At 37.2% G+C, this 24676-nt stretch overlaps 1 protein-coding gene across 8 annotated transcripts in view; it reads right to left on the bottom strand.

Annotated features, from left to right (window-relative positions):
* Positions 1-24676, bottom strand: part of ACACA (acetyl-CoA carboxylase alpha) — a 283891-nt gene that overhangs the window by 82609 nt on the left and 176606 nt on the right. For all 8 annotated transcript variants that reach the window (XM_038548036.1, XM_038548037.1, XM_038548038.1 and 5 more), the window contains 6 exons: positions 22611-22652; positions 21336-21551; positions 20221-20376; positions 17331-17534; positions 12971-13126; positions 10967-11113 (listed from right to left, as the gene is read on the bottom strand). In XM_038548036.1, the coding sequence (XP_038403964.1) occupies positions 10967-11113; positions 12971-13126; positions 17331-17534; positions 20221-20376; positions 21336-21551; positions 22611-22652 (921 nt within the window). The remainder of the gene's footprint in view (positions 1-10966; positions 11114-12970; positions 13127-17330; positions 17535-20220; positions 20377-21335; positions 21552-22610; positions 22653-24676) is intronic.

Here is a 24676-nt window from a genome sequence, read left to right on the forward strand (position 1 = left end):
AATCTGACTCCGACAGAATAGAGATTCAGTCAGTTTTCTAGCCACGTAAGTAAGTTACTGACCTCTATGTGTCTCTCCTTCCTCATCAGTAAAATAGGTAATAACCTCTTCTATAAAGTTTGTTTTGAGGATTAAATCCATGGTGAGCCTTAGAATAGTACCTGGCATGTAATAAGTACACAGTAGGTGTTACAACACTGTATTTATAGGTGTGTTGTGTGTGTGAGAGAGACATAATTTAAAAAATAGGAATATGAGATATTTTTAGAATGATGAGATTTCTATTTTCTAAAATTTCCTTAATGTGTTTATAAAATTATCAACACAATATAAGCTTAAAAAGGAACTAAGAGGGAGCCCTGGGTGGCGCAGCGGTTTGGAGCCTGCCTTTGGCCCAGGGCGCGATCCTGGAGACCTGGGATCGAATCCCACGTCAGGCTCCCGGTGCATGGAGCCTGCTTCTCCCTCTGCCTGTGTCTCTGCCTCTCTCTCTCTCTCTCTGTGTGACTATTATAAATAAATTTAAAAAAATTAAAAAAAAAAAAAGGAACTAAGAAAAGACTACAAATTGCTCTTCACTGAGTGACAAGTATGTGAAAGCTTATATTATTGTCTCTACTTAAGCATACATTTGAGCATTTCTATGCTTAAAAATTTTTTTTGGGCTGCCCGGATGCCTCAGTGGTTGAGCATCTGCCTTCGGCTCAGGGCGTCTCCCGGTCCAGGATCAAGCCCCGCACTGGGCTCCACACAGGCAGCCTGCTTCTCCCTCTGCCTATGTCTCTGCCTCTCTCTCTGTATCTCTCATGAATAAATGGATGGAATCTTTGGGGAAAAAAATTTTTTTAAGAGAAAAGTATCTCATGAACCTAAGGATTTCTCCTACTTTACAAAAGCTGAATCTACATTTTAGTCCTACTGCAACAGATCATATTTACATAAAGTTAGGAGAGAGAGAAACACATGAAAATTAAAAATCAAGACTCATCTTGAAGGGGGAAGAATATCAAGAACTGCCTTAGTTGGTTGGGGCTATCATTTCATTTTTAAAAAAGAAATGTTCTGCAATGATGTAGTAGAATGTAAACATATATATATATAGGTTTATACAATATTAATATCTCCACCTGAGAAGTAACTGCTTCAGTGTTTTTCTGGTCTGATGGTTAAATACATATTTATACTTTTAAAGTCAATATTTGTACAATAGACAAGAACAGTGCCTATCAGCTAAATACATATTTAGGACCATACCACATGTATTACAAACATGTACTAAAATCGAAAGCTTATATTTATACAGAGCCTTTCATCTTGAAGGGGGCTAAAGAGCTTTACAAACATATGTACATAAAAGGACGTTCCCACTGATAGGCAAGCAAGGTATCAATTCACCCACTTCCCTATTTCTTCCAGCAGCCCCAGATAGGAACACATGGTGTCAACAGATGCAGGTCTGTAACAGCTGCAAAGACATGTAACACAATAATCCACCTTGTGATGCACAGTCATTGGAAGAGGGCTTGCAACTTCAGAATAGCAACTGCTCTCTTCCCCTGCAGAAGTACCACGGCCATTTCCAGCTTTGTGTTTTTAAATTATTCTCTACCAAACTCAACTAATCACTTGACAAAATTGAATTTGATACTGGAAATGGTTTCTGAATGCAAAATACTTTCTGTCTGATGATGAGAAGTAGGTTGAAAAATGCTTTCCCCTGCCCTTGTTAGATTTGGGGAGGTGGGGAAGGGTCACAACATTCAGGAGAGATGGTTCAAAATATGCTATCTAAGAATAGCTTTGTCTCAGAGGATTGGGTCATTACTTCAGAAGACAGTCATATTTTCCCCCCATTTAATTAGGACACTGTAAATTTTTCAAATTACTTTATATAGATGGGTCTATCTATATTATACATACAATGGAGACGTTATATTGAAAATTCTGCAATCCTATAAAAGCATACACAAATTATGACAATGTGGTTAGGAATGTGACATTCCTGATTTCACCTAAGTCCAAATTGCCTAGTACATAAATAATAACCAAAGGAAATTCTGTCACTAAATCCCCTTGTTCCAGCTTCTCTCTACCTCCATTGCTTTGATGCAGTTGAAGCCTAGTGAAAATGACACTCCAGGACTGAGGGCAACAGCCTGAGAGGGTCTACCCGAGTGGCTGGCTTTACGGCCTAAGGAGGTTCAGAGTCAGGCTCTGTGGCCCTGGCACTGCACAAGCTTCTTTCCTGACCACTAACTTAGCAGGTGGTTCTGGCCACTTCCTGCCAATTTTGTTTTTGTTAATACAGCCATAAATTATTTAAAAATATGTAATTGCAGATGATTTTTGATAATAGGATGTTCTGATTAGCAGGTTTCTTAGGTTTATGGTTATCAACCTTAACTAATTAAAATGAAAAAAGGGAAGAGGATCAACAGAGTTAGTGTGAATAAGCAAAGGATGGGTAGAAATAAATATATGCCTTATGTAAGTTCTAAGGAAGAAAATATTTCTTTGGCCACAGTCTGATTCTGGAATAAACATACGCAAGTGAGGGAGGAGGGAAGGAGGAGGAGAAACCAAGCAGAAGAGAACAGTCTTATTTAACTGTTTTTATGTGGGTAAAATGATTTGTGCCACAGTATTTCCATAAGAAGTGGGACCATTATTTTCCTGTAGAAACACATTTGGTTTGAAAAGTATCACTGGACAGGATGTGAAAATCAAACCGAATGAATTATTCACAACCCCCGATCAGAGGTGATCATTATTTCTGATGCTCCAAACAGTGATTAGGATTCTGCCCTGAGATGTCATTTTCTCGCTGAGTAACACCACCGACACAGAAAGGCATTATCTATCTATCCATACATGTATTTTTTTCTCCTGGGAGGACCTTGGTTTAATGTTACTATAACAGATACTAAAAACATGACAATATTAACATTTATACTGATAGTGCCCATAAATGCCATTAGCCTGACACAAAGTGTCAACACTAATCATGACCCAAAATTAACACCAAAATTGACATCAAAATTAATTGTACTATCAATGTGAAATGAATGTGCAACTGCACAGATACACACATGTGCACACACATGCACACTTTCCAAAGCTGCTGTTACTACAAAATAAAATACTAATATTAAGCTCAACCAATAAATTTGAAGGGAAAGCTAAGGGGCAAAACAGGACAGGATTATGTTTTTAAGAATGTAAGAAGCATCCATCAACTGTGGCAATGCTGTGGGAAGCAGTTAAAAAATATCTTTGCCATGGTTGCCTTTCTTATATCTCCTCACTTTGAGTTTGGCTGTAATATTTTTCTATATGTACTTAAATATAGGTTAGACTGTGGCTGCTATGGTAAAGCTTTATTTTCCATGCTAAAAGTTGAAATTTTCTGGCAAAGCCTCCCATAGCTATTGTTTTTCTACTGCTAATGCCAGGAAGAAGACCATCTTGCAAGGCCCTGGAGCAGCAATACAAAGAATTCTAGAGCATTAGAGCTGAAATGGACTTCAGCATTATCTGCATCATGAAGATAAGAAAATCAAGACTTAGTGAGAAGGAATCTGAACTTGAGTTCCTTTAGATACATAATAAAGTGTTACTTCCCCCCTTTTGTTTTTAAAGATTTATTTATTTGAGAGAGAGATAGACCAAGCGGGAGGGGCAGAGGCAGAGGAAAGAGAATCCCAAGCAGATTCTGTGCTGAACACAAGAGCTCGACGTGGGGCTCGATCACACGATCCTGAGATTGTAAACTGAGCTGAAACCAAGAGTCAGACACTTAACTGACTGTGCCATGCCGGCATCCCAACCTCTGTCTGCCTTTTGTATCTTTATGTAATAGAAGTCTTCACTTGTAGTTAGATATTATAAAAAAATAATTACAATATTAACTCATGTTAGACTCTCATGAAAAAAACACACTTGACAGAATAGAAAATACTATATAGGTGTTAAAATGTGCCTTTTTAAACCACAAGGCAATATGATATTTGAAATAATTTGTGCCATTCAGAAAAACCATGCTGAAAAAAATGTCAATGCCTTTCCATATTGTATTATCTGCTGGATATCATATTCCACTGCCTAGTGTTGTATGATCACATAAAAGAGCTGAAAACAATTTTCTTAACAGCTGAAAAACTCTCTTTTTCATGCTTGGATAATTCAAAAATGGCTGAACAAACTTACCTCAACCTTTCCAAAAAGCGATAAAAGGGTAAGAAACACAACATTTTTAGAGCAAAAAATTTTCATCCTAGAGGTAATTTCTTCAAAATGTTACTGAAGATTAGAAATAATAATTTTGAACAGGGAAATGATCTCTCCCCGCAATATTTATAAACGTGAAACCACAGTAATCTTATGCATACGCACACAAATGCTTTTAGTAAACATGCCAATTTAAAAAAAAAAAAACATGCAACAGAGCACATACAAGCCAGGGGTATTTGAGAGATGGGGCACAGGAGTAACTGGATGATATGGAAATTAACCAAGTTGGCCTACTACAGTTCAAGAAACCTTGCCCATTAATCATACAAACGAATGTTGAACTCTGAACGCTACACCTCATCCTCTAGTGTCATCTGTTGCTGTCCTGATGTTCATTATTGCCTTTAGTTGGAGCTGTAAAGTTTCTTGACACAGGGTACTATATCACATCTTTTTTCAGTAAAATCTTAAAACTTAAGGTGTATAAAAATGCTGGCAAGTACATTCTTTTGTTTAAAGGCTATCTGTAGGACTAACTTTTGAGGTGGACTAAGGAGCATTCCACAAGCTCTGGTTTAGTCAGCCAATGGATGCTTTAGGATTTTCAGTCCATCAAGCTCACTGGGCCTCTGTTTGCTAATAATGAAACGAATCCAATGAACTAATCCATCTGTTGAAAAATCTCCAGTACCAACAGTACCCACTCAGAAGGAATTCTGAGAAAAGTATATGCAAAGTAAATAGGTGACGGGGATTAAGGAGGACACTTGTAGCGAGCACTGAGTGATATAAGTGATGAACACTGAATTCTACACCTGAAAATATTACACTCTATATTAACTGGAATTTAAATAAAAATATGAAGAAAAAAAAAAAGCAAAGTATACGCATCCCAAAAGAACAGTGTTAGAAATTCATTAGAAGTAATTCCATGGCAGGAAGACCTATCTTTCAAAATTAGCCTCAAAATTTTTCTAACGAGGGGCTCAACTCTGGTTGTAAGGATCATTTTAGACAGACCTGTAACCAAACATGTGCACTTAGAGGATAAAATGGTAATTTTAGATAAAACTATCTTAACCACATATTTCATAACCTGTCTTTTTCTATACTTGAAATTCCTATCTTATAAAGCCTAAAAGGATTCAAGACTGGGGTTTTTTTGGGGGGAAGCCCTTGATGAAAAATAATACAAGCACAAATTATGAATGTTTATATGTAATCAGTGGTGTGTGATACTTTTCTGCTGAAGATCTCAAAGCACTTATAAACATTTCCCCATCTTCAGGGATAGATTGGTGGCAAGGACCATTAGTCTCTTTTTATAACTTGGACAATCAGTGCACAGACCATGGTCCTGTTTTTCAGATCTGCCTTCTTCAGATCTATTTCAAAGCTCACCTTTAGCATACTGCAATACAAATATGCCTCTTTTCCAACACATATCTAAAAGATTGACACAGACTCAATTTCTACACCCAGCATGAAAAGATAAACTGATTTCAAAATAATAAAACAAAAACACGGTAAAATACATCCAAATTAGCTTCACATTGATGGAGCTATTCTGAGGTTAAATTGAGTAAAACAATATACAAAAGTCTAATGTTAAACTAGAAAAATATCTGGGTTCCATATGCATGAGAAATGGACTCAAGCCCACAAACATATACACTCTTCTCCAGTCTGAGTTTCAAAGCATAATAGGTTCCTCTAGAATTTTCCAGGGTAACCCAAACAATTCCTTTGAGAGCCAGGAAAATGTCAACCAAGTGAATTCAGACAGAAGGTTATGGTGTTTTTTTTTCTAAAGTAAGAGGTCCTTTAGGTTAAGAGGTCCAGTCTAAGAACTGTCAAAATGATCTACTAATTAATTTCTTCCAATCTTTTAGGCTTCTATAAGCTTACCAACCTCCTTTTCCTACTAACTCCTACAATTTTTTTTTTTTTGGTGTTATACTCAAAATTTAAGATTTCAAAGAATTATAAAAACGTAAAAGTGAGGATCAGTGTCAAAATGATAAGATCTATTTAAGCTAGCCAGTAGATGCAGGGGTATTTGTCATATCACTCTCCATATTTTTCTGTAAGTTTGAAATATTTTATAGTAAGAAAATTACAGACACATACACCTTGGTGAAATTGAACATCAACACATTGCCAACAATTAACTATGGGCAAGGCTGAGCAGTTCTAGAACTGAATTCCTAATTCCCACCATCCCTACCTTTTCACCCCAGGTGCATAAAAAATACCAGTAACGATGGCAACCAGTCTTTAAATTTTAATCCACTCTTTTTTCCTCCTCAGTCATCCCTTTCCTAAAAAAATGTTTCCTGTAAAAATGTGTAGAGCAATGATATAGTAAGGTTCACCAGATCTCCACCTAGAGTTAAAAGTGCAACTGCATACTGGAGGAACACAAGGCAAAGCCTACCATGCCACCTGAAAAAAAGGGGTTAGGATACAACTGGATCTGCCTCACCAAACAGGGCAATTCCAGAAGCTTGTCTAAATGCCAAGGTGTTGAGAAGGAAAAACCATGACACCTAGTGCCCATCTGAAGAAATGAAGCCTTGCAGTGATTACAATTCTTAAGCGTGATAGTGTGTGTCAAGGTGATCATCACATTGCATTGAATTTGGAATATGCTTATCTCCCAGAAAAACTTGAAGGAAAAAAATGTAATACCACGTAAGAATTCCAGTCCTTCATATTGATCCTTTTTGGAATTATATACCCTATATCTAATAATTATAGCTGCTTCTAATCGGAGAAATCTCATTTCAGTTTCTCATTATGACGGGAGAGATGAGGGGAAGGATCTGTGTTGTTAAAAAGCCCACGTGCTGAAATAGTAAGGAAAATAGGGTCCTACTTTCCACACCAAAAGTGCTATAAAAATTGCCTATCATAGCTTTCATCACTGCCCAATTTAGAGATTTATGACCTAGTTCACAGAGCAGTTAAAGGAAATATAATAAAGAATGCGAATAACATTTCAGAACAACAATAAAAAAAAAAGTGATCTCAAGAAGGCTAGTGTTTTCTTTGTCCTACACCAGGAAAGTTAAGCTGTTCTCTGTCAAGTCCGTAACCACCCTTGGCTTGATCTTAGCCTGAGCCTTTTAATAACAGGATTTAGCGTGAAAAGCAGCTGCAGTGGATTGTGAACTGTTACTCAAGATGTTCCCACCTGCAATTACAGCTTCCACCAAATGATCAAAACAGGTTAGCAAACGGGCAGGAAAATGAAAACAATTCCTCCAAAATTGAGAAGCAGTAAAAGTAGAAGTGTTGGTTAGCTGCATTTCCTTTGTATACAGGCTCAACGGCACACATTCATCTAGCTATGTATTTACATACGGTGCCCATCACTGTAGCATCATAGCAGCTAGAATTGAAACAAGTTTAGTCTATGTTGCAATCACATTTTCCACAATTTTCATCTTTACTTGAAACTATTAAAAAAAAAAACCCTAGACAACTCATCTTTGGAGCAATTTGCAAGTAACATAGTTCACAGATTTGATCTACATCTCTTTTATTCCTACTCTAAATTCATACTAAATGCAATGCCATTCAAACCTGACAATGAGAAAAATGTGTTCTATACTTCCATCATGAATAAGGTGGCATTTCTTCAGTTACATCTTTCTTGATGGGGAAGGGACAACTTGGAAAACAGAGAGGAGAAAGTGGCTAACACCACATTAGAAAATCTCTCTCCTGCTTTTAACACGGGTACAATATTCAAAATGCAGGTCACATCTTGGCTGAAACAGCCAATATTCTTTCTCAAATGGCAAACAAGTTATCTAAAACTAAATGGAACTGAATTGTTCTAAGTCCTGGTCCCATCACCATTTTACCTATTTACTGTCCTGGAAAAAAAAAAAAAAAAAACAGGGAAGAAAGCTTGGCCACTCATACAGCCGATGGTCTGATAAGTACAGGTTTTCTGCCTTTGATTATGGGGGAAAGCATCTCGATTCATGGGGAAACTCTACAGGAAGCTCTTGTTTTACCTTTAGTCCTTATATCCATGTGCTAACTTTTAAACCCTGAAACTATAATCCTTCAAGGTAATGCAGTATCACCCACAATGATGACCTAGTAGAGCCGTCACCTTTGGAGAACACCACATTATGATGATATAACGTCCATGTAGCATCAGTGCATTTACATTGAGCCTTGACTCTCAGAATATTAACAGGTCAATTTTTTACTCCTTTTTTTAATAAAACTATGTCTCAAGGCTCTGTTCAGATGCCCATTCTCTTTGGGACAGGACAGATTTGCTCCAAATCTCATCAGCATGAGCTCTTTTCTTTCCCTTCACATCACTCTTGGGGTAAATACGTAGAGTGCCAGGCTCATGACAAACTTGTCTCTTTGGCCAAAGAAAATTAAACTGCAACAGCTGAAAGTCAACTTGCTCTGATAAAACTAGGCTCAGCATGAGGAAATACATCCCACTGACACCTTGTCATCTCTTAGGCACAGCTGTCCCTCAGAGTTCTGACTGCTGAAACCCCATCTTTATATTGGTCAGTTTCTCAGTGGACATGCACCATTGTATGCTCAAGTTATTGGTAACGGAGTTTGATACTAATACCCCAACCTCATTCCTGTTGTGCAATGCCCTATAATCTAGCTACAGCCACAGACTGACTTTACCAGCTATCCCAGGCATTAGTCACTAACTGCTCACAAAAGAACATCAGTCTCACTCCTCCCGAGCTCCAAGATTCAGAAATAGCAAGCTAACAACTCAGCCTCAATCCTAGTCAATCATTTGAAGAAAAGGAAAATAGAACAAAGAAAATAGGCAACTGAGGGAAAAGAGTAGAACATTCAGAAGAAAGTGAAAACTGACAAAAAGCAAAAATAAATAAATAAATGCATACATACATACAATTAGATTTCTCGATTTCAAGATTATTAAAGTACTGGGCAAAAGGAAACATATGGTCCTTATACTGACTCTATTGCTCAAAATTGTAGTACTCTCCACGGCTGTTAAAGATATATCCCTTTTCTACCCAGGTCTGCTGGGTCTTAAAAGGGTTAAAAAAAACCTTTAATTTTTTTTTTTATTCTTTTGTGTGTGTGTGTGTGTGTATGTGTGTGTGTGTGGTCTTTGGGTACAGAGTCCCGTATAATAAGACTATTTGTATTCATACTGGCAGAGTAAACACTACATGTTCATGCCCAGGCAGCTCTGTGCTTGTAATTTCAGCAAGAACAGAGCTCTGTCCCTCTGGGATTTCACTATTCCCCCAGTCTCTGTTCGCTCAAACACAGAATGAGAGCAGAGAGAAAGCAGAAGAGAAAGATCATGGCAAGAGGTTTCACACAGCAATGCTGCTAGCTTTCACGTGGCCAAATATCTCAGTTTTTTGTTTTAATTACATTAGTTAAAACTGTTTTTCTCCATGTTCACAGGGGTGCCTTCCATTCCTAAGGACTACACTGTTGAATGAGTCAGAATTTAAGTCTAGCACAATGAAGCTTTTCTTTGCTATTGGGGGGCTCATTATGTAGATGCTACACAGCGGCACAAACCTATGCTTCAACTTGGTGTGTTAACAAGTATATATCTATTCTTGTCAAAATTCTATACATCTTTCCTCCTTCACCTCTTGCCTTTGCTATTTGTTGAGGCGTTAGAAGAACTCCTACAGTCTGACACTCCCCATCTGGTCCAATGCTTGCATCCATCTTAATACCAATTCATCTACTTTTGGCATCCACTGGTGTACTTACTGAAACAGCACACACCTTGTATACATAGTAACATTTTTTGAAAAGACATTGCACGAAATGAAAGATACCACATATTATCTCCAAAGGTCTACCCAGCCCATTTATGGAGAATACCTAGATAAAGATTACTCTTTCTAAAGAATGAGATTTATCTAGGGTTGAAATAAAAATCTTTTTATTATTTTTATTTTGTTTTTAACTGTACATTGAAAGCAGTTAAAATCAGGAAGAGAAGGACTCAGGGTATGGGGCAGAATATGACTTTATATCATTATGAGAGAGGATTCCAATACCAGAAAATGCATCCTTAGATTATCAGAAATGGGCTACTGCTACTTTCTTTTATGTTTAAATCCCTGGTTCTGATTGAGTCCCTTAAGAATATATTTTACCATGATAATAACAACACCAGATCAAATTACCTGAGCACAGAAAACATGCCAAAAAAGGTATACTGGTATGTAAATATCCAAATAAGATAAAAAAAAAGAAAGCAAAACAACATTTTAACTTTTTATATAGAAAAATCTCAAAATTTCAAGCATATACAAGAATAGAGAAAATGGTCTTTTCCAATAGATAAATCATTTAACTTTAAATAACAACCCATGGCGAATCTTGTTTTATCTATAGTCCCACACTCACCCCTCCATAACTCTGAAGCAAATCCTAGACACTGGATCATTTCACCTGTAACTATTTTAAAGAGATATGTCCAAAAGTAAAAATCATTCCTTTTTAGAAAGCAAAACTGTAATACCATTTCAAAAAGTAGAATGTCATTATCATACCAAAAAATTAATAGTTTCTTGATATCTAGTCCATGTTCTCTCCTTAAAGACCTCTACCAGCAAGACTACTATGCTGCCTATGTAGCATCGAAATTAATGCTTTTTAATGACCACTTCCATGGAAAGCTGCTACTAGTAGTCAGAGATAAGAGGGGGAAGGGGACTCAGCTACTTGCCTCATTTCCTCCTGGAAGCCTGTTCATGTGGACCAGCTGACCTTGATCATCCAACACGAGCTCCGTATATGTCAGCATGTCGGAAGGCAGGGGGGGTGATGGAAGAAATGCTTGAGTGGACATAGACTCCCAGAGTTTGATCAGAGACTAGCGGAGGAGAGAAGTTTGACTCATCAGTGACAATCAGAGAATTCAACATACACAAAAATAAATATTAAGTTTCAGTCCATCTGTTTTTGATCTTTCCAAGTGCTCTGCTGAACATCAAAAGCATCAGGCCAAATCCTACAGCTCTCATTCTCAGTTAAAATAGATTTGTAATTATTTTTCACATAATGTTTTTCACATGTCAAAAGCAGGCACTTTTCCAACAAAGTCACTACTGATTCTGAATCAGCCCTAGAGCATTAACAAACACAACACACCTAACAAACAGACCTGACCAGACCCCAGGAAAATTAAGATAAAATATTAAATAAGTAGATTAATCCTTCTTTAAAAAAAGGAAGAAAAATCGTAGAAGAATAGAAAAATAATCAAGAAAAATGATATGACACTCAACTAATACAAAGAAAATCCACAAAGGCAAGTATAGTTTCTACTAGAGGTTCAGGGGAAGCATCATCCTCTTTCTAATGCCTTTTCAGATCTATAGGTCCCCATTCAGGAATTAGCTCATGAGGGGTGTAGGACTATTTGTAAATATGCCAGATCAATTCTGCTCAAATTTGAGAAGACAGACAGACATGCCAATCCACTTAAAAACCACCATGATCTCCACTTCCAACTCCGTATGATCAAAACAAATGCCTCATGAAGTGGGAACTAGTTGTTTCTTTGCTTGTCTCAAGCAACATTTAAAGGTAATATGATGCATTCCAATCACAATGTTTTCATCTATTCTTTTTTGTTTGTTTGTTTATATCTATTCTTTAGGGAAAATTAAATAGAATGACATTTCTATTTATAGTTCTGGCATTGGGGAACAGAACCAATACTCGACTTGTAAGGTTAACAATGCTGGTAACACTAAATGAAGATAATTATGTTTTTAGAGACAGAACTTGTAAACAAATGACTACCTAAAGGAAATCTCTTGAATTTATAAATAATACAGGAATTACAGATGAACTATTTACCAAGGCCACATACATATATTATTTTATTAAAATTCAAATGTGGTAATAATGGTAGTACTGACTAGGAGACTTGGAAAAATCCTATATTCATAGATTTTTTTTGAAAGGACAAATTCAGTATTCTTTTGATACTTTATCTGTTGCATTTTCTGTTGCAGATGTACTTTTCTTACCTTCCACTGATGGAAGAAAAATCTGCAGCATAGAGATGATTCACCATACAGATCAAAGGAATTTATTTCATATAAAGAACGAGAATCATAATGTCGTATTTTTTCACACTAGTTTTTATTCAGCCATTATATATCTCCCACAAAAGAACTGATACTTTAAACTGCGTCATGAACTAGAGTTCATCCATTGGTTGGTATTGATTGGTATTGATTCTATCCTAGTATTGGATTGATTGGTATTGATTCTATCCATAGTATTGGATTGATTGGTATTGATTCTATCCATAGTAACCTAGGCTATCAGCTCAAGACCTGGGTTATCTTGGAAAATAGGAAAAAAAGAACTAGAGTTTCAAATGTCTTTTTTAACAGCCAAAATTTGATTATAGGTTTAGGAGATACATAACTCCTCACACAGGTCATTATAAACTACCATCACAGGCATGCTGTCTCAGTTTACTTTCTAGTCAATAGAGGCTTCTATCCTCACCATTCCTCCTGTTAATTCATAAAGAACTACCCAATATTGGAGTTGGCAGTCCAAATCCCGAATGAGAGAGAAATGAGAGGAGTGTTAAGATATTTCCTGCCCTTTGCGAGTGCCCCCACTCCAGGCTAAATTGCCTCTGGAAATTCAGGAAAAACCCTGTCTCTTTGGAACATATCAGAGCCCTCCAGTTAGCCACCTTTACCTGCCGAAACATCTCTGGTATATCATATATGTATGTTGTCCCCAAGGATTGTGCCTGGAATCTCTTTGATTGAAGCAGGTCTTTGGTGACGTATGGAGTGTTGATTAACATTCCATGCAATGGTCCCTGTTTGTCTCCATATGCCTGAAACATGATCTGCAGGAGAAAGAGAAAGGTATGGGGAGTTAAGAGATAGAGAATAGGGACCCCTGGGTGGTTCAGTGGTTGAGCGTCTGCCTTTGGCTCAGGATGTGTTCCGGGATCAAGTCCCACATCGGGCTCCCTGCAGGAAGCCTGCTTCTCCTTCTGCCTATGTCTCTGCCTCTCTCTCTCTCTCTCTCTCTGTTTCTCATGAATAAATAAATAAAATCTTTTAAAAAAGAGAGAAAGAGAATATAAAATCAGCTGCCTAGAGGGGCTTTTTTCATGAGTGCTATTTCTTGAAACATATTTTTGGTGGGTTGGGTAGCTAAGACATGCCTTTACACACTGGGTAGTGTTCTCACCTCTCTACAGATTAACGAACTCCAAAAAATGGTATGTGACCAATGACACACCACGGGCTGCTCTCACTTTTGGATTAGTCAAAATTAACAAGAAAGTACAGTATAAATTTCACATCTCAGAGACACACTAACAATGCTTGCCTTCTGAAGTGACTTGAATTCCATATTCTCGAAATGAAGTAGGTCAACTAACAAATCTGAGCAGTCCTCACATTTAAGTTGAGGAACAGCTATGCACTAAGGAGAATTCTGCTCTTTCGCCAACAACAGCCAGCCAGGTCAAGGTTCTGCACTTCAGTCTAACTGATTAGAAGGTGCTCCATAAGTGTTATTAGCCACACAAAGGCTTCAAAGATTTTTGCCAGAAGTGGATTTCATCCTTCCATCTAGCTAATCAGTTCTTGTTAGCTCGTAAGACATAGCCCATAGTAAAATCAATGTGTTATTATATATATTTATATACTGTAGATACATATGTTTATCTCCTCCAGTATGTTACAACTAGTAAATAGGTCCTAAAATACCTATACTGTCACATAATGAAATCACCACACCAGTTTTTAATCACTTTAACTCAAATATTTCTAGAAGAGTACCTCATACTCCATATAGAGAGTTTTATTTGCTTATGAATATTTATAAGGGACGCCATTACTTCAATTCAGTTAATATTTATTGAGTGCCCAGAGGCTGTATGACACTAAACTAGGCACCTTATGCATGAATACATAAAATATAGATTCCCAACACAGTGAATACAAATGTGGGAAATAAGGGTATGTGTGAATACCCACTTATCTATTCTGGTCTGAAATAGATAAGCTTAGGTCTACCACTAAGGATTAGATTTGTGAATCTGATATATAGGCCTAACAACAGAATTAAGTGCTTTTCCAAACCCTGGACACCATTTAGCTAAGTAAATCCTTAGCCCCCTACATCAGAGGAACAAGTATGTTCTGACTTTTGTCCCGTCAAATCCTATACTGGGCAAAAATTGTCTTGGGCTGCTTAAAACCCCACAGAATGGAGTTTCTAGTCCACATGATTAATGGTGAAAGTCACTGGGTAGGAGGTAGAATTAGCAATGTCTTAGGTAGAAATGGTAATGTTTTAAAAGATTCAAAGTGTTAAATGAGGTCTGGGTGTTAGAATGGGAAAACTGGACTCAGAGGAGATAAACTGAATCAAAACAAGAAAAAGCAGATTCTTGGGACTACATTTCTTGTCTATTAGGAAAGACAAGAGTTGTGGGTACAGAGTTTACAACTCACTTTTGCCATGGTGGAAGGCAGGCAGGCTGGTCATTAGTTAAGCAATGTAACTATGTGGACTAAGAAAGATTGGAGAAAGCCCTCTAGATAGTCTCACTGCTTCTGGGAATTTAAAATGGTATGACTGCTTTGGCAAACAGTTTAGAAGTTTCTTATAAAGTTAAACATACACTTACTATTACCCAGTAATTAATTTACCCAAGAGAAATGAAAACATATTTACATAAAAACTTGTAAATGAATGTTCATATGGTAGCTTTATTTATAATAACCCAAACTGGAAAATAAAACTTCAAATGTCCATCAATAGGTGAATGAATATAAAAATTTTGGTACATCCAGGGGCGCCTGGGTGGCTTAATAGGTTAAGTGTCTGACTCTTGGTTTTGGCTCAGGTCATGATCTCACAGTTGTGGGAATGACCCCCACAATGGGTTCTATGCTCAGTGTGGAGTCAGCTTCAGATTCTCTCTCCCTCTCAAATAAATAAAGTCTTTAAAAATTTTGTAAAATTTATTTTTTACAAATTCATGAAAACATGTATATATTTTATATATCATACACCTTTTACCAGGGGCCATCAAAAGGGCTTCTCTCAGAAAACAAACTTTGATCCTATATAGTCTGTTCCATTAGAACCTTGTACCTATTTTATGATAGCACAAATAATAATCATACTATAGAGAAACTAATTATCCATTGTCTTCCCCCCCTCGATGTAAATTTCTCAAGAATAGAGATTACTTTTTATCTTGGAATCCAAAGTCCCTGACACACTCTAGGTGGTCAATCATGTTACATCAACGAATAAATGAATGACTGATACACAGGGTTCTCCATTATTTTAAATTTACATAATGATTCACTAGAACAAAGACAGGGAAAAAATAAATTGGCAGTAAGCATCACGGAGACATTAAGAGCACCAGAGCAGAGTTGAAGGTCTGTTCCTTTTGCTGGTTCTCGCGGGCTCCTGGGTTTACATTCAGCAGTAGCTGCTGAACTCTCTCAACTGAAGAGCCTGAGGGAGACCTCTTCCTTCCAGGCTTCCTAAATATGCAGGACCCAAGGTAACAGGGTTTTTCCCTTAGGCAAAAGGTAACTCATTCATTCTTTCAGATCCTTATTGAGTGCTTATTTTGTGCCAGGCATAGTACTAAATCCTGACTGAAGGCATCTGAGCCTTTCATGCCCCTGTGTCAGCACTAGCCAGAATGAGAGAAATCTAAGAGCTTTCTAATAAATGAAAGGGGAAAAAAGTGTTATGAAGAACAAACATATTTATCAAAAACATTAAAATCTCAAGTGGCCATCTTATTTTTCACAAGAATAGACCTGCCTTGAAGCCATTGTAGAAGTTAATTAAAAATATCCCTGCCCATTGGAAAGCTTTGACTGAAAATGTCTTTAAGGTTGTCCTGAAAAACATCAAATGCAGCAAATATTATTATATACTCTTTCCCTTGCTCACCCCTTTGTACTCTTGTGCTCACTCACTCTCTCTGTTTTAACTGGTCACTTCTCATTGGATAGATTTCTCTGGCCATCTAACTGGGAATCAAAGCACAAAATGAAAGGTCACTCTGACAACTATCCAAACTCAGGTTTTTATAATTCATGTTTAAAATACACAAAAATGTCTTCTCTTGCCTCTGTTTCTGGATTTAAAAGGACATAGACAAAAACAAGAGACATATAATCTCTTTCTGGTACCCCATGCATAGAAGAAACTAAAACCTTTGAGTACACATACTGGAGCAAGGTCATCTTTTAACCAGAAGAAATGCACTTCCCAACTTGAGGCCAAAAACCTAAAATAATATCCTGGTTCTTAAGAATATGTGAGCCATAGCAAACGAACCTAAATCCAGTATCACAGCAAATGGCATAAATATTTAGAAATGAAGGTGGTAATACAGATTAAAAGGAATTCTCTGTTAGGATAGAATCAATCTACTGAATGACTCATCTTCCCTTTTCACATTCTTGATTTTTCTACCTGAAAAGGGGATTCAAGTTTACTACTTTGCTCTTTTATAGACATATAATACTCTGAGCTCTTTGAAGGAAAAATAATGTGTGTAAATGCAATAACATAGGGGTAAATATGACAGTCACTGCTTGACATAGCTAAACCTATCAAATTACACTGAAATTTTCCTTCTTTAAGATCAAAGTTGGTGATACTTCAAAATTCTCTTTTCTTTACTTGCCAATGAGTAGACTGTCTAGCTGAAAACAGGAAGGAGTACAGGTAAGACCAGATCAGATAGTTCAGGTAGTTCAAGAGCCCTCCAAAAAAGAACTCTAAATTGCAGAGTTACCTCTGGAGTCAGGTTCACTTGGCATCTCTCAGGGTTCATCAGCATGCCACAAAATATTGAGGGTTTCATAACATTCGCAATTAAGAACACAGACACATCTTACAAGGCAAATGAAGTTTTTCAAATTCATGTGACCATTTAAGCTGATCGAGGATAACTCAATGGGACTTGTGAGTTTGGGTCTTCCATAACAAGGACAAGTAGCTCATCTTTAGGACCAAATCAAAATGCTGAAGAGCCTGCTTGACTACTGTACCTGTGCTGTCCTGGAGTCAGTCACTTCCTTATACAAGCTGATGTCCAAGTAATAGCCAGACTCGTTTGTCAGGAAGAGGCGGATGGGAATTGCTTTTCCAGTTGGTGTCAGGCGAATGTTGATTTTCAGTTCTGCCTGGAGGACACGTAATTTCCACAGCCGACTTCCATAGCGCATTACCATGCTCCGCACAGATTCCTCAATCTGTCACAGACACATCACCAAGCACAAAACTTAAAACACCTTGTAACTAGAACCTGTTTCAGGTCTGCTCATCTTTGGGAAAGATGGAATGGAAAAAGGTGTTGGTTTCTGGAGATGTGCTACATGTATTCCTTATAAAAAGTAAGATAATTTCTCTCCCACCCTACTCTTGCTTAGGACAAGTCAGAGACAATTTCATGCCAGCATGGCATTGGAGTGGGATTCTCTGCCTCACAACACCCAAATCTATGCGACTCCCTATTCCTTTCCCAATTATATTCATATTCTATATCAAAGATCTGCAGTATCTAAAATTACAAGCCATGGGATTTAAGAGAAAGCCCCAAATAAGAATAAAATCTCTAGTTAAATAGCTATTAAGAAGCATTTATATGCATGGTAACTATGTTTCATTGCACTTACAGGACCTTAAATCATCATAGCAATTACCACCATGAGCTTTTTCCTATACAATTTTATTAAACTTTATAATATATGCCTCTTGGTAAATCGCACAAATTAAAGAGAGGCAATCTGTAGGTAGTGCTAGGATGTTCTCTCTAAACAGAGCTCTGAAGCTTGGTCATTGCCAAGTCCAACTGGGATTTAAGTACATGGGGTGGATGTTCCTTAGCTTCTCTCAGGCTTATACCAGGGCAGATTAGTGCTCCTAGTTTTTGGTTTAAGCAAGTTATTTTAACCAGATAGCCTTAGATGGGATTTCTCCTTATTCAGATTCTAAAGTGAAATTTTGTTTTCTCAGTATGGCAGTAGGCAGCTAGGACATAACTACTCAAAATTAATGTTTTTTTTTATAAGATGTAGAAATTATCTAATTCCTTAAAGCTTTCTTGTGAAATGATATTTTTAGTATCTTTAATGTTCCCATTTTTACAAAACCTTCCCAGAGTGTGGTCAAGATTAAAATCACTGGGATCCCTGGGTGGCGCAGCGGTTTGGCGCCTGCCTTTGGCCCAGGGTGCGATCCTGGAGACACGGGATCGAATCCCACATCGGGCTCGCGGTGCATGGAGCCTGCTTCTCCCTCTGCCTGTCTCTGCCTCTCTCTCTCTCTCTCTCTCTGTGACTATCATAAATAAATAAAAATTTAAAAAAAAAGATTAAAATCACTGCTTTCCTAAAATAAATAAGTAAATATAAATAAATAAAAATTTAATGTTTTCTTAAATGAATTAGCTTTCTAAAATGCGTTCTCAACTTAGAAAATATCAAAAGTATCTACCACCCTTCTCTTATGGTTCTTCAGAAGTATGTGTGACCCTTGTAGTCTATTTTCATACCACAGAATCTTGGATTAGGATGGATTTCAAGGAGTTGACTTCTGTAGTCCCACACTTGCTTGTTAACTAAGAGGTATCTATCTATCTTTTTCTCAGAGGAATAAAAGTCAACAATCTCTACATACAGAAAACTGACAGCTCTCTAGACTGGAAAGACATAGTGGGGGTGTATGAGTATTTAGAATGGAAACAGACAGGCAGATATTAAACAAACTCAGAGAAATGATGTCAAATCTAAAAACATACACGGTTATATTGTGTCCTGGCCAGGTTTTCAGTCTTCCAGACTAATCAGTCCCAGGATGCTTAGGGGAAACTTTAATTAAACTAGATGATGAGACTTGATACTCAGTGAGTTGTCCTTGGTTTTCCTGACAGACTAAAGAAACCTAGCAGTAGTTTTGGAGTCTTGAAGAAAAAAAGTAGAAAATGATTTTTCAGGTCTTAGAAATTAAGTTCAAAAAAGCAAAAGTCCAAAGTCCATGCCTATAACTGATCTTGGGAAAGGGGAATACTGGTTCTCCTCAGGAAATTCCACAATAACATGGCAGAGAAGGGTTAGAGGGAGGGACACCTGGGTGGCTCAGTGGTTGAGCATCTGCCTTTGGCTCAGGGTATGATCCCAGAGTCTCAGGATCAAGTCCCACATCGGGCTCCCAGCATGGAACCTGTTTCTCCCTCTGCCTGTGTCTCTACCTTTCTCTCTGTCTCTCATGAAAAAATAAATATTAAAAAATAAAAAAGGTTAGAGGGAATACAAACAGAGTAGCCTGTCTTTATTATACCTGGGATAAAAGGTCAAGTATAGAAGCACCCTGTTTTCCTTCCTTCAATTATATGGAATGCATTTTTAGAATAAAGCCTCAGGATAGAAAACATACATAACACATGTGAAAATTCCTTATCAAACAAATACTCTCCCTGTGGAAAAATAATGAAGAGAAACAGGTTAGACACTTTGGGAAGGTGCATAGTCTCCTTAGCGACATTTAGAGCAAAGCAGCAGCAATTTTACACAAATGCCCAAGAAGAGCAAGTTTTTCCGGATGAGAACTTCTAGGGAATTATAAAAAACAGGACCACTATGATTACAAATATCATTGAGCAGGTACTGATGAAATAACAGAAAGAAATTTTATGTTTTTGTACCAACAAGATAATATCATACCGCCTTTGTTTTGATGTCTGCTCTCAATGGCTATATCATATTTCTGACACCCTCCTGGAAACTGTGTCTCACAAGCATTCTGTAAACTTCAAACATCAAGGGCTCAACTAGCTGGCTGAGAGTACCGGTCTCCAGGTCCAAGTAAGAATAAATAAATATGGATGAATCTCTTTGCTTCTGTGTGGTAATGCTGGAAGAGACACTAAAGAGGAAATACCTTTGATGGGTCCATGATGACCGTGGGCACAAAGTTGAGGAAGATGTGGTTACAGTCAGTGCGAACGTTTGTATTGTTAAAAGCAACTTCCAACTCATCCATGGCTTCTAGAAGCAGCCTCTCCCCTTCATTTTGTAGGTATTCAAAAGAAGCTTCCTATGTAAGAAGAAAATCATCATCAACATTAGTGTGTTTTAGAGGAGTCAGTGAAGAACTGGCTATTATAATAACTTTAATAGTAATATGTCAAGAATTGTAAGGCACCTGCTGATGTTAGCTTTCTCCCTTGGGTCAGCTCAATGACAATAGCTGGCAGGGGCAAGGGTCAAATAAAGACCTCCCAGCCTTCCTCCTGCCTCCTAGAGCAAGCCATTTCCTTCCAATAGGTGGAGATGATGGGCATCCCTGGAGCTATTATCTCCAACAGGATTACATTTCACATATGGCAAACAGAGCAATTTAGAAAGTAAATCTGTTTAGGAGTAAAAGTTATAGAAAGGGTATAGCTGTGGGATGCAGTAGATAACACACCAGGAAGTGCCTTGCTATACACAGAAACTACCCTACCTCTAGATGGGCTTATAAGGCCATCTCTAACTTTTCTCTTTGTCTTCTATTGTCACCTAACACTCCCTGTGATTTTTCTGTTAAGATGCTTTTCCTTTTCCCAAGTGAGTGCTTTCATGCTTCCACCACCAAGAAAAAAAAATTTTTTTAAAGCTCTTTACAATATGGAGTATTATTTATTTTTAGAAATTTTACTTATTTATTTATTTATTTGAAAGAAAAAGTGAGCAACTGAGAAAGAGAAGGAACAGAGAGAGAGGGAGAAGCAGACTCCCTGCTGAGCAGGGAGCCTGACTCAGGGCTCAATTCCAGGACTCTGGGATCATGACCTCAACTGAAGGCAGACGCTTAACTGACTGAGCCACCAGGTGCCCCTGGAATATTTATTTCAGTGAGAGAAAGGACTCTTGGACTTCTGTTGGTTACTAGAGAACAGAATGAATGAAAATAAGAGCACTGATTCAAAAAATGAAAACCTGATTTTGAGCAGTGTCTGTTTCTCTGTCCCTTCCCTCAGGGATAACTTCCCACCAAAGTATAGTACCCACCTTGGTGACCAGATCAGAATGTCTGATGATTGCACGAACAAAGAACCTGTAGTCTGTCACTTCTGTGCCCACCTCCACCTTGGCTGCCCCAAGATACAGATGCATTTTATGATTAGCACATGGAATGGCAGTAAGGTCAAAATTTCTCATCCGGTTCAGCTCTAACTGGAAAGCGAGGGCAGGTTCCAGGTGACGATAGATACGATCCTCCTCAAACTAAGCACAAAAGTAGAGAATGAGAAGTAGTTATAAAATTGTATTATGAACTTATATGTAAAAGAGATGCTTAAAAATAGAAATATAAGTGATGATGTGCAAATAATCAACAAAAATGAGCTACATACAAGGATAATGCTAGAGCTTACATAAGATTATGGACTAACATACCTATTTATTTCCCAAGCTTTCATCATTTATGTTTTTACAAGTGGAGATGCTCTCCATTAAAAACAAGCAAACAAAAACACCAATTCCCTCAGAACTCCCACTGCATTACTGTCTATACAATTCATTTTTGATAATTAACTACACACTGCTTCATATTAATATCTATTTCACATACCAGTGTTTTGGGTTTATCCAACTAAAATGTTTACAGGCAGGGCCTGGTTTTATACTCTTATTTCTGGCACAATTCAAATGACATAGTAAAATACTCAACATGTTAACATCATATAATTTTTTTTAAATAAAAATATTTCACTTTGGAATATTCTATATCTCCACAGATATAGAATTATTATCTTTTTTAAAGCTGTATTTACATTTATTGCATATTTTGCTGAAATAAAATTGTTTCTTTGGAGTACATGTTAATTGAGTGAATGAAGAGGGAAAGGCAAAGCTGGTAACAGGAAGTAACCAACATGGTCTGAAATTCTGTATTTTAAAATTGAAAAGCAAATGCACATCAACAAGACTTAGGTGTAAATATCTGTGGATGACAGGAATACTACTACTAAGTATAGTAGTTCTTTAATATCAGATCATTAGGGCCATCCTAAAGCATAGGGAGGATTGTAAAAGCCATTACAGCTAAACACATTTCCTGGTTTCTGAAACCAAACTCTTTCAGAAAGGAATCTTCTTTAGTTTCAAGACACATATAAGGCAAAAACAAACAAACAAACAAAAAAAACAAAAAAGGCACAAGTTTAGGTAGAGAAAGAAGAACTGAAAGAGGGTACCTGGCAAAGATAAGCTACTCTTGGGTTTTAAAGAAAAAAATGAAGATTTAAAAAAAAAAAAAAAGAGTGGGACACAATCAGTACTTACCTTATCCCTTGCTCGGAAGGTGAAAAATTTAGGAAATTCTCTCTGTATTAAAGAACGGGGAAATGTGTCAGTCTTTCATAGATATGGCTCTTTGGGGATAAACATATAGTGAGTATAGAAACAGTCACACATGTAGAAGGCAGTTCCTAGAAAACATGCTCCTTACCTAAGCTTAGCTTAGGGAATATGAATGATCCTCGGGGTTAACTACCACTTTGACTCCACTTCCAAATTTGAAATCACCACACTATTTAACCCTAACTTCAACAGCACCCTCTCCTAGGGAGAAAAATTAGTATTTTTTCATCTCTCAAGTGAAAAAAAAAAAAAAAAAAAAAACAACTTCCTAGGTGTTGCTTTTGGCTCAACCTGGCAAACAAAACCAATACACCCTTATGCTGCAGCATTGCAACAGTAGTTACTGGACTGATTTCCCAAGTTTCTCCTTAAGAAACTCTTAAAATGTAAACTAGCCAGATAGCACAGGATCCCCAATCCATGTTTTTTCCACATTCACTCTCAAGTCAATAATTCCAAGAGTTTAAACAATAACATTTCAAGACAAAGTGTAAGATGTTACTTTGGTCACCACCACTCTATGTATAGGGAGAGAATGGGATGGAACTAGTGAACTTGAAGTCATTAGGTCTTACTGCTCTTTTGCAGGGCATTATAAAACAAAGCAACCAATTTCCTAGAACCTTATTAATTAACAAAGATGAATTCAATTAGCAGAGTCCATTAGTTTCTGAAATTTAACTTATTAACACCAAATACCTCTGTTTCTCGGATGGGAGGCTCCACTGGCAGTGTTGGAATCAAGTCATTACTATTTGCCTCTATAGGAGGTTTCATTAGGTATCTTCTTCATTATGAGTGCAATATAATCAAACACTTATTGGTACAAGGCAGAGAGACCAGGACTAGCTAGCTGCCTAAATATCCTTCAATGAGCTTTAGGAAGCATGAAGGAAACATAAACTGAAAGCCTTCTAGGTGGCAGATTCTCTCATGTGCTGTCCCATCAAATGCTCTGAACAACTTCATAGAAACATATGATGACCCATTTTACAGCTGAGGATATCCTGGGCATATCTGGGGCCAAGTGATACGCCCAGGATAATAGAACCAGAACGTGAACGTGAGTCTTTCTGATGCCAGAGCCCACACCTTTTCATTTCTACCACTCTCTGTCAAATGTAGGGCACTACCTTTCTACTCTTATCATAACCCAAATTCCCTATTTAGATGGCTTCTCTTTGATGAGGTAAAAAAACAGAAATTAAGGCTTTAAAGGAAAAAAAAACAAATAAAGCAAAATTCATGCTGAAAACTTGTTCTTGAATTTCCTGAGAACTTCTTGAATACTTTCCACAGGTATTTACACTTCATTCCTTAACTAAAGCTTACACAGTTAATAAATCTTTTTACATTTCCTTGGCATTTTAACTGTAAAACTGCATTTAACAGGCTTCTTGGAGCTTGTTTAGCAAGCCCAGGAAATCCCCTGTCTAGCTTGGGTCTTTAAAAGCCCTCTGAAAGTGGGTTTTATACAGCACTGATCTTTTACTGATGATGTTTTGTTCTAAATAATTCCCCTGAATCATAGTGAAGAACTTGAGGATGACTTCAAGGTTAAGCAGGAAGATGTTCAGCGAGTTGTCAGTTAGATTTCATGCTCATGGCTTTATATAGCCTAGTTTTGGTTTATTCTTGAGAGGTATGGCTTTCAGAGCATTAGCTAAAAAAGCAACACAGGTCAAAAAGGAAAGGTAATAAAATCCTTCCATGAAATTTTCTGAAAGAAGTGTCAAAGAAAGTGATAAAGTCTTTTAAGCAAACAGCTTATTCTGCCAGAACTATTAATTAAAATATTTATGCAGTATACCATTTATTCAAGTGTGAAAATACACAAAATCAAAACCATGTTTTTTCTTCAAAAACATTACAATAATAACCAAAAAAAAATGCTGTCTTTACCACTCAGCCAATTAAGAAAATTTGTAGTAACTGAAAGACATGGGAAGCAAACAATCTGAATGGAATTAGCTTTGACAAATAATGAA

Source organism: Canis lupus, chromosome 9 (genome assembly GCF_011100685.1).
Source record: "Canis lupus familiaris isolate Mischka breed German Shepherd chromosome 9, alternate assembly UU_Cfam_GSD_1.0, whole genome shotgun sequence".
Lineage (NCBI taxonomy): Eukaryota > Metazoa > Chordata > Mammalia > Carnivora > Canidae > Canis > Canis lupus.